Raw genomic sequence first — 20085 nt, forward strand, 5'->3', positions numbered from 1 at the left:
TAGATAATTAACTCAGATGAGGTACATTTTGTGAAAGCCAAAAAGAAGGCTCAACTCAGAATCAAAGATCAATTAGGCCCCTTTGTGTGCAATAGTCGAGAATGTGGAAGAGAAGCAAAAGAAATCCTTCAAAGGCTCAAACTGAAACAAAGCTTCATATGGAGATATGACCCCTTTGATTTCATCTGCAATAGAAGAAAGAAAAACAAGTCGTCTCCCTAAATCCACCACAAAATCCCTGAGATAGAAAAATATGCAAATCAGTTGGAATGGATGGAGAATACTCTAGTAGATAGAGATAGCATTGAAGTTGCTGTTGAAAATGGATTAATTGATCTATAGAGGAAGCTTGATGAAGATTCTTTCATACAGGTGCCAGGAGAATCTCGAGCACAAAGGGAATCACAGGCACACAGTGAATGACAAGCAGAAGAAAGGCCCCAAGTGCAAGAAGAATCAGAAAAACCAGACTTATCAGAAGAACTGACTCAAACAAGACTGCGAGAACCCATCATGAGTACTCCCCCTATCGTGCAGACTCCCCTCAATGAGGAGAGAAACCTTCCTTCAAACAGAGTCATTTCACAAACATATGTCAAAAGGCAAAGGTTAAATCCTTTCTCCGAGAAAGAATTCACAGAAGAAACAATTGGAGCCAAAAGCACAGAAAGAGAAGGGAGCAGGCATGTTACTCCCTCTAGAGGAACATAAGAACCTTCCACATCACATGCTCAGATGTTGGAAAAACAGCAAAGTGTGGAAGTGTCCTCATTAAGGATTCCAACTGACCAAGACCAGGATATCAGAGAAAAGTACAAGGAAATAAAGGCCAGGAATGACAAGTTAAAAGCCCAAAGCTATGCACAGTACCTCAAAATGGCTCCCACCAACCAAACAAGGCTTATGTTAGCCTTTAATGTGAAAGAAGGAAAAATGCAGATGACTTTTCTGAAGCCCACCACTCAGCAGCCCAGATTAGCAGCTGACTACCAGAAGACAGATTTTGAAGTGCTAGCAAAGGACATACATCCTATTGACCAGATTGAATTGCATAAACAAACAGGAGAGATGGTATATTCCACGTTGACAAGCAAATCCATTGCAGCCCACTAGTTACAAAATTCGTTGAATAATATATCAACACAATTTCAACTAGAAAAGGCCTCCTCACAGGCCAAGGATACCAGAATCAAGTCCTTGGAGGACTTAATCATAGAGTTGGGGCATGATCCCAAATATGTGAAAGCTATAGAAAGATTAATTAAAAAGAAGAATGATGACATAGCTGCTTTGAAAAAGTAGCTCAAAATTCCACATATTCATCATCCACAACAACAGAAGTCTTAGAAACTCAGAAGGAACAAGAAGAGCTTATGGACTTGGTCCTTAAGCTAAATGATTAGCTGAAAGAAATTGAGAAAGAGTTGGACACATTGATTCAGTCTAAATAGAGTGAGTTGGCCACTACTCCACAGACTATTATTCCCATAGTCTCTACTGTAGTTCCCTCAACATTGGCAGCCTCTTTAGCACCAACAACTCCACCTGCTACATCATTGCCAATCACAACCGAGTCTACAACTACAGGTACATCAACAGAAAAGACAGCAGAGTTAGTGAAAGCCATGGAGGAAATGTCCATCCAGGCAACAGAGCTAAAAAGGCTTAAGGAGAAAATAGAAAGCCTAGAAACTAACTATAAACTTGCCCAAATATAGTAGAAAGAAGAAGCATAGAAAGCCCTAAGGATGGGTGAGAAGGTTAAGTTCCTAGAGAAGGATCAAACATTGCAAAAGACACTAGGACAAACTAAGGAAATGCTCTGGGCCAATATCATTGACTCTGTCAATGATATTTGGCCATCAATTCAAGTAATATTCGAGCAAACAGAATTGGTGAAAGTGGCCACCGAAGCAATACAAAAGATCAAGGAAGGCCCAGGAGACCAACCTGAAGAGGCTAATCAACTCATCAAATTCTTAGATAGAAAGAGTAGGGAGGAACTAAGTGATCTTGGTGTGGAGGATAGAACTGAAACCATCATCCAAGTCAAAAAGGTTCTGACTAAAAGAAACCTTATGCTCAACCTAGATAAAAAATGCCATAACATGCAGATTGGTATTAACAAATTCATGGAAAAGCTTCAAATTTTGAGGGATAAAGGCCTTCCCAATCCCATGGTAATTGATGAAAAACTCATGATCTAATTGGACTATGTTGACAGATTAAAGAAATTGTCCAAGGAACTGGCAAGCACTTCAGGAGTTAAAGCATTGCCAACAGGGAAAGTATTATATGATACTTTAGAAAATCTATTCTTCCTAGAGCATGAGGTTAAACATCTATTTGTCACCAAGCCTAGATTTTCCCAATACACTGAGGCAGATGAGATATATAGAAGGATGCTCAAGATAAAGTTACCTGAAGATGAATCGTGGAAAAAAATGACAGATTTACCATAAGTAACCATAGTAAATCTAAATTGCAACCAGATGAAAATAGGGTCAAAGAGTATCAGTCAAAGGTTAAAGACAAAGATGATTCCAGCGTACACATATCAGCCAGCTTAAAAGGGCTCAAGTTCAACTGCAACAACCAGCACAACCACAATAAAAGGGACAACATGATGCAGTTTTCCATCTGTCTCTATCTTCATGCTTGAAGATATTTTTATTTCCTAGATTAATTCTCATATTGTTTTAAGATATTTTGTAAATACTTTTTGTATAAATACTTCACCTTTCGAAGTATTGAGGGTGGATTCAAAGACATTTCTATAGACATTTTCCTCTCAAGTTAAAGTGTTATTGTATCAAGACTGGATTGGCTTGCTGGATCAAGGAATAAAGTAAAGTCATTTCATTGGATTCTTGTGTAAAGCGGAAATCAAATAAGTACTCTCCCTCTCATGTGTATTATTGTTTCTCTTTATGTTTATTAAATAATCATATGTGTTTCTATGAAATCTGAATGTTAAACTAGGAATGATATTTCAGAACTGGCTTTAATGCTCTCTGTCTTGACTGTTTACAGTCTTAATGTTTTCTGCTAAACTATCTTAGTCTAGGAATTCTTAATTGCTCCCTTACTTCCGTATTTTCCCCCCTAGGTCTATAGTAAAGAATTATTACTTGCCCTTTGCTCATGATCACCTCCTGCTCTTCATCTTGATCCCTGTCTAGGGATTCTTCATTGCCCTTTCACCCTGGTTAGGACTTCCTCATTCATTGGAACCTGAAGATTTGCCTTTTTCTTTGCTAGCCTGCCCTGTGAACTCTTCCTTTAGTGATTGATCTGATCTAGTTAAGCCGTCCTTTGATTGACTCCATAGCCCAATGGCTTGAAAGCCTTGATTTGTCCATCTGTTCCTATAATTCCACCACCCAACCAAAATCAAAACCTTTTGAACACTAAGAACTAGCCTAAAATCCCGCCAAAAAAAAAAGTTAAATTATAAAGAGAGAGCCCTCTCCGGACTTAGGTTGGCTAGAACCTGAGTCTAAAAGATTAGGTTTGTGGTTACCTCGGATTATTCCTTCTTTTTATAACTTCTAGGGAAGACTTCTGCGTGATAACAAGGTCCATACAACCCCAAGATTTAATATGATCATACCCCGTAATGGATTTTGATCTTGGTTGTCTATCAATTCTTGAATTATCTCAATATGGAATTGATGGATTTGGTGCGATCTGACATGAATTTTCCTCATTTTATCCTTTGTGCATGATATCTACAAGTTTGTATCTATTTAATTATTTCCTTGGTTATGGAAGTTTGTTGATTATTTTGGTTTTTTTGTTTATTGCAAGTATTTTCTTTCCTCAGCCTTGCATTCTATAAATGTTTTAAAGGCGATGTGTTGAGGTATTGGCCAATAAACTCACCATTGTTTTTACTTTTTAGTTTTCTCTTAACTTTTTCAGTTGATTTGGTGCTTGACATTATTTCAAGGCCTAAAATATCCCTATATCCCTAGACGTGGGGACACCCCACTTTTCTTTTAAATTATTTCCTTTTCACTTTACACTTCTTAATAATTCTTCATTGAGAAAGGTATTAGATATTTATATGTTTGAAGTTTTTATAGATGTTGCATGATGGATTTCTTAACCTATTCATGAAAATATTAGGCATGCATGCACCCTCCTTTTGGGAGGCTTACTTTAGACAAATTAACTTTTTGAATTGAATTTTGGTGGTGTTTCTCATCTCTTGATTTTAAAATCGAAATCTTGTATGATAAAATATAGGCTTGGACTCATGAGGGTTTCTCTCAATGAACTTGAGACATAGCACATTCATTCATGAGATATTGAAGAATATCCCAATTTCACTAGATATTGAAGATTCAACCCCAAAATCCTTTTTTTGAACCCCCATCCCAATACATATTTATAATTGTTAAAAATCGTAATTTTACCGGATATAAGAGTATCATTTTTTCTAATAGCATTTTTAATATCCATTTTTATTTATACCCCTAGTATGGAAACATGACATAACTCTTATATGCTTTCAAACCATAAAAATAATACAAAAATATGCAAACATTTACACTAGCATCCAAACATAGGGATATGCCACTATAATAAGATACTCTTGGGTTCAAAAGCTTTGTTTTATCCTACTTTCACCTCTATCTTTAGTCTAATACATGGTTATGCAATTTTTAAGGATGGGGATTTATTTAAGTACAAAAGGATGGAGTAGAGAATCCTTATATAGAAGCCTAATTTGCATCTCTACATGAAAAAAAATACATGGAATCACACGAGTGATGGCTTTAACTTCTTCGGAAAAGAGCTCATAGTTGACAAACCTTGTGATTGCGTTTTGGAAAATGCACCATGAACATGAAGTATTTCCTTATGATTAGCATTATTCAATTATTTTTTCTTATTAAGCACTTGTTGAAACCACAAGTACTTCTCTTAATTTTTAGAAAAAACAAAGGGCTCCTACTAAACTTATAAAATTTGGGTAATTTTCTCATATTTTAGCTTCCTTACTTTTCGTATTTCATCCTATGTTTGAATATCCCATTGTTTCTAGCGATGGAATTATTTTCCTCTTATATCTCATTTGTTTAAATTTTGTGTGTACTTTGTTTTTCATAATTAGCATCCACATGGTTGTTAAACCCCTTATAAGCTACTATTTATGGGATTAATGGTTATTTTGCAAGTGGATGATCCTCAACATGATGGTACTACCAAGAGGATGACTCACATTATCATGGAGAAGGTAAGGAGTATGTTATCCAATTATGGATTGGAAAATAATTTTTGGGTAGAAGCACTGAGGGAAGCATGTTACCTTATCAATCGATCACTTACTACAACCCTGGATGGTGGCATTCATGAAGTTTGGATTGGTAAGAATGTAAACTATTCTCACCCTAAAATTTCTAGATATGAAGAATTTATGCATATTCCCAGAGAGCATATTACTAAATTATACGATAAATAATTAAATATGTTTTTTGGGATATCTAGATGGTGAGTTTGGTTAACGTCTATAGGATCTAGTTCAACACAAAATTGTTATAAGTAGAGATGTCATATTTAATTTTTCATAAATAAATAAAAGGACTACATTTGATATAGAGGTTAAGAAAATTGTTGACAAGTTTGCAGAACGAGAAGAAAATATCCTACCATTGCAAGAAACTAGGAAAAAAATTCAGAACATGAGACAATAGGTGGAAAACAATGGACACTAGGAAGAAGAAACCTTGCAGCAATTGTTAAGAAAAATCCAACCAAAAAAAACACTACCACAGTTGGTTCACAGGTTTACTAGGCCTCATAATCCCTCACGAAGGTATCCACTCTAAAATTATTTTTTGTTAAATGATGAAGGTGAACTTCATTATTTTCAAGAGGCTTGTAATGTGGAAACTAAAAAATAGTGGAAGAAAGCAATGGAAGAAGAAATGGAATCCGTGTTGGAAAACAAAACTTGGGATTTATTAAAGATTCCAAAAGGACTAAATTCCCTATAAAACAAATGGGTATACAAGATTAAACATGAGGGTGGAGAGTGAACTGAAGAAGGAAATATGCAAAGCAAGGTAGGTGGCAAAGGGATTTTTCCCAAAAAGAAGATATCAATTTTACTGAACCCTTTTTTCATGTGGTTCAGACACCTCAAACATCAGTGACCATTACATCCACAGAATATTTGTGATAGGAAGATCCACTCGAAGGGATCACTTCATGTTGGTTGTGACTTCGAAGCCTAACCCTAAGGGTGTTGAGAGAATTGAACCCATGACCTCAAGCAAAGATGCTTTAATGATAGGGACTTGACCAATTGATCTAACCCTGAAGGCTTCACCTGTTGTTAAGATTTAATCCATGATATTTATTCTTAGTCTCATTTTCATGTTAGCTTTGGAATTTGAATAGTTATGTGTAAAGAGAACATTCCTTCATGGAGAATTGAATGAGTACACTTATATGGAGCAACCGCAATGTTGTTAGGTCCCTATCCTACTAGTGTAGTCCCTTATTGTTATTAGTATAACCCCCTTATTGTATTTTTGTGCCCATGTAATACCCATATTGTTATTATTGTGCCCCATAGAAGCCCACTATTGTTATTGTTGTGCCCTTACATTGTTATTATTATGTAGACTCTGATTATACTGTGACCCCTTAGACTCCTATATATAGAAAGGAGGTATTTTCATTTGTATCAGCCAAGAATTTTTCATTTGTGTAATGTGAAGGAGGTTGCCCCCTCGAAGAGGCTTATTTTGAAGTCGTTGATCTATCTCTTCTTATATTTTGTGAGTTGGTTTCATAACAAATGTTTTAAAGTAAAAGGTAAAGACAACCTATTTTGAGAGTTGAAGAAGAGACTATATAGGCTTAAATAGGCACCCCACCAATGGTACAAGGAATTTGATTCATTTATGTTGGAGCATGGTTTTACAAGTCTCGAGGTTGATCATTATGTCTGCATTGGGATCTGGGAGCTATGACCAAGAAAATATATTATATTATTGGTATATGACATGCTAATTATTGGACATTAAAAGAACATGATGATTAGGCTAAAGAAGGATTTACGTAGTCAATATGCAATGAAGGATTTGGGTTCAATAAAACAAATGTTGGGCATGAGGATCATACATGATAGAAAGAACAAAATTTGGTGGTTGTCACAAGAAAAAAAAAAATATAAGGTGTTAAATAGGTTCAATATGAAGGATGTCAAACCAATTGGTACACCCCTAGCATCCAACTTCACACTCAGTGTTGATTTTTCCCTCCCTTGTGATGACAAGAAGTAGGAAATGTGTAAAATACCATATGCTTCAACAATTGGCAGATTGTTGTATGTGAAGGTATGTACCCAACCAAATATTGCACATGCATTGGGAGTAGATTGGAAAATATGCCTTGCAAATTTAGAAAAACAACAATTGCAAGTGGTAAAGTGGATTTTAAGATATCTCAATGGTACCAATCATTAATGTTATTGTTTTGGTAATAACAATAACGTTATGCTTGAAGGCTATATAGATGCAACACATGGTTAGATATGTGGAAACTAGAAAGTCGACCAATGGTTATTTATATACTTTTGCAAGTGAAACAATATCTTGGGTGTTTATACTACAAAAATTAGTAACCCCCTCCACAACAGAGGTTGAATACATAGCTTACATGGAAGACTACAAAGAGTTGTTGTGGATTTAGCAATTCTTAGGAGAGATGGAATTAAACTAATACAAATATGTGGTGCATTGTGATATTCAAAGCACCATTCTTTGAGCGAAAAACCTAACATATCATTCTCATACAAAGCACATTAATGTGATATATCATGGGATTCGTCAAGTGTTAGATGATGGGTTGTTACAATTGGAGAAGATACACATTAAATATAATTCATTTAATATGTTAGCAAAAATTTTGTCAAGGGATTTGAAGGAGCTTTGCATAACCTTGGTTGGGTTGATGCAAACATCATGAAAGGTATATTGGGAAAGTATTAGTGGCAAGGACATGAAAACAATAGCAAAAATATTCATTGAAGCTTCTACTTAGTCTGAAATGGGAGATTGTTATATGTGAGATAAAAATAAATTAAAATAGAATATGTATAATATTTTGACTTCTTCGTTCTTTAGAATGTTATGGAATGAGTCAAATGAGTTATGGATTTTTTGGAATATGGTATTATATTATGATATTGTAATAAAGCTCATTTACAAGTTACAAATAATATGGGTGTGTGAGCGAGAAGTGAGCGGATTTATGTATCTTCATTTATTTATCAAATAATGTTTTAATATGATATGCATAGCATTCACACACACACACACACACACACCAATATATAATTGTTATATGTTTACTAATTAAATATAAATATGAAGTTTTGAAATATCATGGTTACGAATATGAATCATCATTACTTTCATTTATATGCAACACAAGCTTGCCAATGAGGGGAAATTGAACATGGGACCTTCGATGCTCACATAACTTTACATATCATAGCTTTCCAAGTGAGCTACCATTTTGAGGGCATTAATTAAGTTTCTTTTAATGTGATATGCATATTGTGAATTTTTCCACGAAGGAATTGTTCATAATTTTATTAATAAACAAAATTTATTGTATAACGAATTGAATTGAATCAACTTATTATTTTTATTACTTTTCTAATTGAGTCAACATCATCATTATTATTATTATTATTATTATTATTATTATTATTATTTGATCTAATGATTCACTACAACATCTCATCTAACATGTCACTGCAACATATCCCCACATTAAGTTGTAAAGTGTCCTTATGCAAAAATTGAATTGAATCGAATTATTGTTTTTATTCATTTTTAATTAAGCCAACATTATGTTTTTTAATTATTTTTTTATCTAATGCTTTGCTACGACATCTCATCTATTGTTACACTACAACATATCCCCTACACTGGGTTGTAAAGCCTCTCTTGGTGCAATAATTGAATTGAATTGACTTAATAGTTTTGTTACTTTTTCAATTAAGCTAACATTATGTTTTTTATTATTATTATATTTTGATCTAATTCTTCACTATAACATCTCATCTAACACATCATTACAACATTTTTGCCACACTAGGATATAAGTGCCTCTTCACACAAAAATATTTGTTTTTATTTTATATATATATATATATATATATATATATATATATATATATATATATATATATATATATATATTAAATTACATATGTCAATTGAACATAGAATTAATTACACTTCTCCTTTATACTAGAATATAGTATCAATATTATTTTTAGATGTGACATGCCAACTTCATATTAAGTAGGGAAGGAATTATATATCTTCCTCATACCAAAAAGTTAAAAACCATTATAAACTAAAATTATTTTTTTACTTTCAATTGCTTTATCTCTCTTTATAAATTTGAGTAAAATTAAGGTGGAAATTGAAATATTTTGTTTATGAAAACCATTGAAATATTTTTTGTTATTATTATTATTTTAATTTGCTAATGTAAGTATTATTTTATTATTTTTAAATGTAGTGTTACAAGACAATATCTCCCCATACTAGGCATCACCTCTCAATCAAATCACAACATCAATCCACTAAGAGTCATTATGATTGCATTGATTTGAAAATTGGTTGCTATATTGTTGGGGAGTAAGGATTTTGTACCATTTCTTATGCAAAATCCTAATATTAATAGGCAATATAGACTTTGTGTCCTTTTTTCTATGTCTATGACATAAGATTTTTTCTTTTTAAATTTATCATTAAGGACTACACTTTTTTGTCTAGACTCATCAATACCTAATTGTGAGCTCATACCCTTATGTTTTCGAAGTGGAAATGCCTCAAACTATAGCTTGCACATACACAACTTTTGAGATGCAAGTAATTAATATATTAATTCAATTATAAATTTCCTTATACATGTCATCATTTTTTATTAAGTACCATGTTGCTCCTATAGAGGTTTACTAGTTCACAACATTGGTATTTAAATTGATACCATATAATTGTTTATGAATACATATAGAAAATAATACGAGCCAAAAAAAACCACATTAATATACCCAACATAAGATTCATCATTGCATCCACATATAAAATTAAATAGTTTATGTACACATGTAGAATATAAATTTTTATATGTACCTCATCATTATAGAAACCATGTGATTCATTATCGCAATCCCGTACAAAACTAAAATTGTGTAATCAATGTATATACCCACTAAAACAAGGAAAATTTTAATATAGAAATCTTTGTCTAGTGTACATAATTTGATCCGAATCGGATCCATAAACAATTGTCATAGAACCATGACTATATCGAGATGAAACAAATCCTTGAAGAATCCAAAACACCAGTCGAAAACACCCTGAACCAGTGGCCATGGAAGCTAGTGCGGAACGACGAGGACCTTGGTCAAAGCGCGCTGACTGAGGCCCATGGAGACTGTGCAGGAGGTCGATGTAGCCCCTAGGAGCCCCGGATTGGGAAAAGGAGCTGGCTGGGCGAATAGGGCTGAAATGGTAGAGCCTTAAGCACTCGGTCACGTTGGGCGGAGAAACGAAAAGCGCCATCGTACGAAGGTGGGACCCACAACCTGGAAACCAGCGGTTTGATCGGGGCGGACTTGAATGGTAAGAGGTTTTGGAGAAAGCGGAGTGATCACACTCAGCGATCGACGCGTGGCAGTGGAGGTGAGAGAAAAACCGTCGTGATCGCGCATTATCGGTCGAGCAAGTCAACCACGCTCGGCGTGCGAATAACGTTGGATCTGGAGGAGCCAAAATTGGACGGCTGAGATTGCGTCCGATAGACAGAGCGGAATTGACAGGGAATTAAGTTGCGATTTAAGGGGATTTGGAATCCGTTGACCGCCACAGTGGAGAAAGAAACGAATCGACGAATAGGCTGGCACTGTTCCAGTGAGGATACGTGGCTACTTCTCGAGCATTCATGCTGACGCCGAATAGGGAACTCCAAGCACACAGGCGGCAGGTGAATCGATGTAGGCAGGAGAGGAACCGAACAGGTGTGGAGGTAGAATGCCTAAAGCCATGAATAGAGACAGTTGAACAAAGACCAAGAAAGAGAAAACGAAGAGTCCAAGTGACCAAGAGAGACAGTGAACAGTGAACCCTGAGAGGAGGCCTGAGCACAGATAGCAGTAAAACCAAGCAGAGGAGACAAAGGGCCGAGCTGACCACAGGCAGCATCAAGCACGAGAGAGCTTGAAGAATCAAGCCTTCCCATAGAGTAATCTGTCTGATTGAGCATCAAAGTTGGCTCTTTCCACTGTAGACCGAGGGTCACAGAGTTGGTAGGAAGAACAATATTTTGTGTACTCCAAGTGGCTTGGGGAATCCAAGAACCACCCTGCCAAGCAAAATCTGCTTCAGGAGAACTCATATTGAGTCCCTGCATTGTAATTTCTCTGCTGAAAGACACAATAAAACAAGGCCACCACTGAAGCTGGACCGAAGACGTAGCCCTAGAGAATAGGGTGAACTCCTTATTAAAAATTGTTTGTGTCTTTGTGTTGCTTACTGTATTTCTCTACTATCTTTCCATTTTTTTTCTGTGTATTGGCAATCTGATCGATCTATTGTTTCAATAACATAGAACACACACACCAACACATGGGTCTGCAATACCTTTTGTTTAATAAATCTTCAACTGAGGTCACTCATAGGGTGATTTTCATATCAAGTGGTATCAGAGCTCTAGGCTGTAAGGTTGGACAAGCTTGTGTTGGTTTAGCTGTGAATGCTCACTAGATCAAAGCACAAACTAGGAGAAGGAGAGATGGTGGAAACTAATCCTAAAATTGGGAGAGTCTATTCTCAAAAGACAATGTCAGAAGAAGGTTCCATAGGGCTAGATTCTCAATTCATAGAAAGTTTCCTAGCTATAAAGTCCATGGTAGAAGAAATTTATAGGGACTTTAGAAAGCATAAGGGTGAAGATTCATCAGGCTCTAAGAAAGATAAAGAAGAATATGAATCTCATTCCCATGACCACTCCAAAGGAAAGGGGAAAGAAGAAAGCTTCCCTACACCTCCTAGTAGCCCTGTGCATAATAAGAAAGCATCTTTGATTAATTTAGATGTTAAATTTGATTTGCCTATATATGATGGAGAGCTAAATGCTGAAAAGTTGGACAACTAGATAAGACAAATTGATGTGTATTGCAGAGTACAAAATATAGACTCAGGCAAGCGCAAGATTCAGTTGGCAAGCCTTCGCCTAGGGGGCACTGCCTTGGGTTGGTGGTGTTAACACCCAGGTTGTTCCCTATGACTCCCAAGGGAATACGGGCGGGGTAACCACTAACCAATCTTTGGATCACAGTTTCTAGCCAAACTGTAATCAGAGAGGGCTCTCTCTTTATGATTTGCCTCTGTTATGATGGTATTTTAGGCTAGCTATTATGCTCAGGTTTTGGTTTATGTTTTGGTTGAAGGATTTCTTTCAGGTCTTAAGATGTAGTGTTTAGAGAGTGAAATATCATTGGGCAATGGAGTCTGGAGTTGAGAAATGATTTGATATGCAGGATTGGTGGTGTTCAAACTGCAGGGCCTATTGTGTATCTTAGACAGACAAATTTAGCTTGAATGGTGATGTATGTCAACCAACAGAAAGCAATTAAGAATTTTTTGTTAAGCTGGTGAGGTGAAAGTGAAACACGCTGCACAGGAGCAAACTTGAATTCCTGTGACAAAGGCCACTGTGAAAGATGTATTCTGAAAGTGCAACAATTATGAATTACACTTATCAAGATTGCATCTGAAGAAAACATTTATTAACAACACAGATTGAACTCAGGGTATTCATTGAATAAATCCTGAAAGTTATTCTTTTTCCTTGTTGCTAAATATTTAAAGTTAGATAACATATGGATTTTAACAAACAAAATACATAACAGAGAGAGTTACAGAGACTTATTGTATGATGAAATACACAGGAATCCAGCAGTTTCCAACAGACACCAGGACGCATTCAACACTTCAGAAATCCGAGAAATTCCATCACTTTCTTTATTAACTTCTGCAAGGATTACAGCATAAGAACTTCTTCAGGAAAAATCAACAACAACCCTTGCAAGCTCATGCGAAGGGGACTTTATAGGAATTCTTATACAAAATATCTCAGGCATTGAGTCATCTGAGAGAGAAAATATCTTCATAAATTCGTACAGAAAGTAGAAAAGAAGTTTTTTTTTTTTTTTTTTTTTTTTTTTTTTTTTTTTTTTTTTTTTTTTTTTTTTTTTCTGAATTTGACTAATTCTATTATCATACAAAACAAGTATACAAAATAGAGTACAAAGGGCAAGGCTTAAGAGGATTTGCTTGTCAGCCCTGGCCTTGCCCACTTATCAGCTCCAAAATTGAAGAGATTCAAAATTGGGAATGTTGCTGAACCACTGCCGACACTGTTACATAACATAGAAGAACTGAACATAGATGGACACCAAGACACCAGGGCCGTAGGATGACCCGGACAAAGACACACAAACAACTGGACAATGACAATTGACACTTGGACAATTACGGGTGACACTTGAACAATATAGCCGACACATTGACAGAGATAAGGCTGCCACTTAGCCGTTTTACACATCAAAATCCCAACAAAAACAGAGATTACCAGGGCGAGTTCAGTCTTCATCAGTAGTCTGGAGCGCCTCTGCAGTTCGGCGCCCGAAATGGAGCGTATTCTCTGAATCTGAAAGCTGGATGACCTTATCTGGGCTACCCTTTCGGGCTGGCTTGCTCGTACCAGCCAGTGAAGCAGCAGCGTGCCCAGAAGGGCCAGCATCCGGGTCAAGATTGGTAGCGGGGCGTTCCAGGCCCATCCCATATGCGCGACGAGGCTCCAACCATCCCGGCCCAGGATCACGCTCAGGCGGCGACCAACCAATTCCTGCTCCGACCGGAAGGCAAGCAATTGGAGAGTCTTCTCTGCTGGAGCGCTGCCCTTCTGGCAGAGGCTCGACCTCCATGTTCGGAATAACTCCAGGTTCAACAGTAATGGACACAATCAAAGTGGAATTGACTTGTGGGCAGGGGAGTCGATACCTGAGCATGGGGAGCTCCCTCTGCCTTTCTTCAGCAATTGGGCTTCTTTCATTGTGCCCCCCCTCCTCATCGTTGCTGTCCTGAAACCACTGAGGCCTCGAGGTTACCTCCATGGAGGAAGAGGGGGAATAATAGTCATCTTTCGGTGGAGCTCTGCCCTGAATTCCACCCCTCCGGCTGCCCATTCTCGGCCTATCCCTCGGCATTGTTATCCTTCTTCCAATTCGAGTGCTCTGTGCTTCGACAATGGCTAGAGCGACCAGCAGCGTCAGGAACGAACGCCAGCACCAGGCCCTGACTCCAGCTCCAAGAACCAGCACCAAGAACCAACCCCGACAACACGAACCAGCACCCAGAACCAACCCCAGCAACAAGAATCAGCACCTAGAGCCAATCCCAGCAACAAGAACCAGCACCAACTCCAGAGACCAACACCAGTCTCACAAACCCAGCTCCTAGAACCCACAACAGTCTCACAATCACAGCTCCAAGAGCTAACACCCCTCAGCTCTGCAATCGCATTGCTGTCTGAGCGGAGCAGGGTCTCCTTACTAAGCTCGCAAATCTCCCTCCGTCGTGCCATCCTTCGCTGTTTAAACTTCATCACCACCCCGTCGCTCAACTGCCTCCCTCGAGCCGAGTAGACAGGCATTAATGCCTTCTCCTCTTCGCATTCAAACGGTTTAATGCAGCCCAACGCGTGGTACCGCCAGGCACCATGAGCATGCCACCCGCCCACGTGATGGCGCGTGCCATTCTCCCTTCCCCTATGCACCCGCATCCGGGATGATGAAATCCTTCTTCGCCAGAGAGATACAGTCATTGTTGAGCTTGTCATCTTCTGAGTTATCCAGAGAACCTGCAAAGTAGGAAATGCACTGGGAGGCACCTTGGTTGGCTAATCTATCAGCCACCTTGTTCGTTGTTCTCCGAACATGCTTGAACTCTATACTTTGGGGAGTTTGTAGCTTCTCCTCCATGGATTCTAGCCTGCTTAATAGTCTCCAACTCGTGGCCACCTTGACCGCCGGCGTGCCTGCTTGGAGTCTTTGGGCAGCATTGATAAGGATTAGGGAGTCACCTTCTACTTCCAAAGGAAAGTAGTTATGTTGTTCTGCAAGACATAAGCCTCTCCATAAGCCTTCTAATTCAGCTACATTATTAGTATCTTTGCCCAATGAGCCATAGAAAATCTGAATTATTTCCCCTGTGTGACTTCGGAAGAGTCCTCCATAACCTGCGAGCCCCGGATTTCCTTTGGCCGCCCCATCGAAATTTAACTTGTAGGTAGCATAATCAGGAGGGGACCAACTGGAAGGAGAGGTGCTGCTGTTAGGGGGTCTGGTGCCTTCTTTCTGTAGCATTGAGAGGTTTATGTTCCAAGCCTTCAGGATCCGGCATTCTAATGGGGAGTCTGGCATATCCGTGTCTGACCAGGATTTGAGGGCCAGAGTTTCTTGCAGCTGTTTGTTGAGGATTAGCCATAAGGTTTCATTGGGCCGGGAAGAGTTGTTGAAGATTCTGTGGTTTCTTTCTTTCCAAAGAATCCAGTATATGAATCCTGGTAAGAGTCTCCACAGGTGGTTGAGAAGCTGACTCTTGTAGGGGGAGGGAGCCCATTTCCTTAAGTTTTCAGCTATGTCTTCTGTCCTGGCTTCTGATCTCATGTTGCAGCTCTCTGCTTTCCTCCATATTTGCTCTGCTAGCGGGCAGGTTTCCATGAGATGTCCTATTGTCTCAGAGTCGATGTTGCAGTTCGGGCATCTTGATGGTCCCACGAATCCACGCTTGATCAGGTTGTCCCAAGTGAGTATTCTTCTTTTGCTGAGCAGCCATAAGAAAGTGGATATTTTGGGCCAAATTCCTGGTTGCCAGATCTTTTCCCAAATCGGGTCCTTATTGGGTTGGTTTCCATTATATCTGAGCTGATGGGCTTCTTGAGTAGTAAATGTACCTTTGTGTTTATGGCCCCATCTGAGGCGATCCTGTAGAGTGGAGTACCGAATTTTCCTATATGATAATTCTTTCTCTATGTCCTCATATGTCTCGCTTTGCCAATTGTTTTGCCAGAGACTGGCCTTCTTCCAGGTTCTGAAGTCGGTATTTTCAGAATGTTGCCAAAATTGATTGACTTGAGTGAGTTGTGCTTGCTGCATCTGCTCTTGCCAGAGAGGCTTGTGAAAAACTGTTGCAAGCTTGGGGAGCTGCTGCCACGAATCCTCCCAAAATCTGGCTGTGGTGCCGGAGTGTATCTCCCAGAAACTATGCTCTTGAATGAATTTGCTGTGGGGTTTAGCTGCGTTCCATATAGGAGATCCCTGAGTTGTGGAGTTGATTCTGATTAGATCGTTCCATTGGCTGCCTGGTGCATACTTTGCCTGCCACAGTTTGGCCCATGGTGCGTTTGGCTTAGTAATCCAATTCCACCACATGCGAGCCCCCATATTATCATTGCTCTGTAAAGGGTCTCGAAGTCCCAGGCCTCCATCGGATTTGGGCTTGCAGATATCTGTCCATTTCACTAGCGCCCATTTTCTGTTGAGGCCAGACGATCCCCAGAGAAAGTTTCGCTGGAGATTGCGGATAGATTTAAGGACCCATTTAGGTGCGGCCAACAGTGAAAAGAGGTACAATGGCATGGCTTGGAGTACCGATTTGATCAGGACAAGCCTGCTGGCAATATTAAGAGCTCGGAAGGTCCAGAGGGAGAGTTTAGATTCAAGCTTATCTAGAAGAGACTGCCAGGAGGAATGTTTGATAGCTGCAGCAGCCAGGGGGGCCCCTAGGTAGGTCGACGGGAGTTTAGAAATGGTAAACTGCAAAATTCTAGCTATGTTCCTTTGAGTGGAAAGAGGGGTATTGAAGAAATATAGCTGAGATTTCGATGAGTTGATGGAGGTTCCTGAAGCTTTTGAGAAAATAGATAGCAGAGATTTGAAGACAGAGGCTTCTTGCGATGATGGGTGGCCAAAGAGCATAGTGTCGTCAACAAATTGTTGGTGGGATTGAGGAGGAAGGCCATGAACGGAGATTCCTTTGAGCATTTGAGTAGAGACGGCTGCCTTCAGTAATCTGCCTAGCCCTTCTGCCATGAGTACAAAGAGGAAAGGCGATAAGGGGTCCCCTTGTCTAATGCCCCTTGAAGGCCTAAAAGGATGAGAAGGAGAACCATTTAACAGTACAGAAAAGCTTGGGGAGGAGATCAAACTATAGACCCATCTTGTCCAAGTATGACTGAAGCCAAAAGCAATAAGCACTTTTTGTATATAGTTCCAACTGAGCTTGTCAAAAGCTTTGGATAAATCTAGTTTGAGAAGCATACCTGGCTTTTTGAGAATCTTGAGGGAGTGAATCACTTCATTTGATAGAATGATCCCGTCCATGATCTGCCTTCCTTCGACATACCCTGTTTGTTCCGGAGAAATGAGTAAGGGTAGAAGAGGCTTGAGTCGATTTGCGATGACCTTAGAGATAAGCTTGTATATGACATTGCATAGAGCAATGGGTCTAAAGCTTTCAGGCTTGCTTGGTTCAGCACATTTTGGAACTAGTGCAATGAAGGTAGTGTTGAGGGCTGGAAGAATCCAGTGCATGCTTCTTGATTCTTCCACCAGCTCCCAAACTTCTTCTTTGATTAATTCCCAGAATTCGTGGTAGAAATTGGCAGTGAAGCCGTCCGGCCCCGGGGCTTTGCCATCCTTGAGCTGGTTCATTGCTTCTTCAATTTCTTTCAGGGATGTTGGCTGTAGTAATTTGTTGTTGTGCTCATCAGTTATGATTCTGGGAATATGCTGTGTGATGGCTCTGATTTCGGCATCCCTGTTTCCTTCCGGCTCTTTAAGGATGTCTTGAAAGTAATGTGTTAATTCCTTTTCCATGTCTTCATGGGTTTCTACTCTCTCTCCTTGCTGATTGTTGATGAAAGTGATGTTGTTGTACATGCGCCTCTGTATAGCTGTTCTATGAAAAAATTTTGTGTTCTTTTCGCCCTCTTTTAGCCAATTGATTCGGGATTTCTGCCGCCAGAGTATTTCTTCTTGCTTTCTCCGTTCTTCTAATCGATGCCAAAGGATTTGCTCTTGTTGTAACTGCTCCTCCGTGCGGCCTTCTTTAATGATATCTTGCTGAAGTGCTTCCATTTGTTTTTCCAACCTTTGTCGATCCTCCTGAATGTTGCCAAATTGAGTTTTGTTCCAAATTTTAAGAACCTGCTTTAGATTTTTCAACTTTTGTTGAAATTGAAACATTTTGGCTCCTTCTGGAGGCCTGTAGGCTTTCCAGGCCTCCTCTACGATCTGCCTGAATTTTGCATTTGTGAACCAAAAAGCTTCGAAGCGGAAGGGCCGGTTGCTTCTTGTTCCAGGCCGAGACCAGTGAAGCACGATGGGCCAATGGTCCGATCCTCCGTGTGGCAAAATTGAAGCATTGAAATCTCCGCCTAAATGGATTGCATTGTCTGAAAGGAGGAACCTGTCAAGCCGAGAGGCGATATGATTGACACCACTGCGCTTGTTGGTCCAGGTGAAAATCCCATTGGTGGTTGGAATATCCATTAAGTGATTGTCCTGAATAAAGTCTCTGAGTCCTTTGCTGTCATTTTCTAATCTTGTTCTTCCCCCTGTTTTCTCCTCCAGCGATTGAATGATATTGAAATCGCCGCCACTGATCCAGAGCGGGAACTGTCTGTTCTCATTCAAACTGGAAAGCGTGTTTAACAGATCCAGTTTGTGCTGATTACTTTGCGGAAAGTAAACATTGGTCAAGTGCCCGTGGATATTTGTTCCTATGAGATGAAAGGAAGCTTGTATGAGAAAATGGGCGGCATGGAAGTCGTAAAGATTGAGGGTCTGTGGATTCCATAATATGGCTAATCCACCCGAAGCCCCTGAAGCGCCTACTGACATTAGGTTACTACCAGCCCAGATCTTATTTCTTGCCTTGTCCATGGCTATTGTGCTTTTTTTGGTTTCTTGAAGAAAAACTATAGAAGGTTTTTCTTGCTGTATCAAGTTCTTGATCATCCTAATTTTTGAGGGGCTGTTGAGTCCTCTCACATTCCATGAGATGAGCTTCATGGTTAATGGGATGCAGGTTTGTAGAACTTAGTCAGCTTAGGGAATCTCCCTGATTCCATAAGCATTTCCCCTACTGCAATGGTCCTTTGCAGGTCCGTTTTGCGCCCTCTTTTCTTGGTTTCTTTGAGACTCTTTTTTGCATCCCATGGACTTCCTCCTTGTATGCCTAGATGTTTATTGTGTTGAACCTTGGCTAGGACTCCTTCCAGCCGCTCTATTTGCCAGGGAGGAATAGTATTGTATTCCTTTTGCTTGCAGGCTGTTTCAAGTTTTAAGATGTCTATTCCTTCAAGGATAATGTTCTCCGGATCCTGTTCCATACTGCTGGGGGCATTTTGTTCCTCCTCCTCTGTGGTGTTATGTAAGCTTAGTGCTATTGCTGCGTCCATGTCCATGTCGGATACCAGTTGCTTGGGATCCACTTTAGATTTCCCCTTGCCCACGGAAGGATCGCTGGGATCGGTGGCAGCCTTTGGAGTATCTTCAGGGGGGAGATTGAGAAGGTTGCACAGAGCTGGGTTTAACCACAGGCTTAGGAGCATGGGGAGCAAGGGATGAAGAAGGCTGAGAGTTAGAGTCCAGAGGCTCTCCGCTGGGAGGATCTTGGTTGGCAAGAGGCGAGAACTTGTTCCTAGCGTCTAATCTGGTAAGGATCTCAGGGGCTACCTGATTCTTTTTGGAATGCCGACGGCGGTTGGGGATTATTGTGAAGCCTTCTGAGTCCGTTTGAGTTTCTGATGAATGGGCTTTGGATTGCTGATTAAGAGGGCAGTCCCTAAACAGGTGCCCATGAGCATGGCACTTACGGCAACGAAAAGGGATATGTTCATAATCAAGAGTTTGTTCCCATTCAAAATCTTCGTGAAGGAGACTTACCGAGTCTGCCAGAGTCTTGGCAAGGT

The 20085-nt window shown here is 39.4% G+C and overlaps 1 protein-coding gene across 1 annotated transcript; it reads right to left on the minus strand.

Annotated features, from left to right (window-relative positions):
* Window positions 1-14875: 14875 nt before the first annotated feature.
* On the minus strand, window positions 14876-19054 carry LOC149255027 (uncharacterized). Its single transcript, XM_089454924.1, has one exon. It carries the CDS (start codon window positions 19052-19054, stop codon window positions 14876-14878), a length of 4179 nt encoding a protein of 1392 aa, XP_089311050.1.
* Window positions 19055-20085: the final 1031 nt, after the last annotated feature.

The sequence above is a fragment of the Pinus tabuliformis genome, chromosome 7, assembly GCF_031772625.1.
Source record: "Pinus tabuliformis cultivar Carrire ecotype Pingquan chromosome 7, CPIR1, whole genome shotgun sequence".
In the NCBI taxonomy this organism is placed as follows: Eukaryota; Viridiplantae; Streptophyta; class Pinopsida; order Pinales; family Pinaceae; genus Pinus; species Pinus tabuliformis.

Bases quoted from the DNA above. Each gene is read 5' to 3' on its own strand.
- LOC149255027 (XM_089454924.1), bottom strand. From the start codon at position 19,054: ATGGACAAGGCAAGAAATAAGATCTGGGCTGGTAGTAACCTAATGTCA.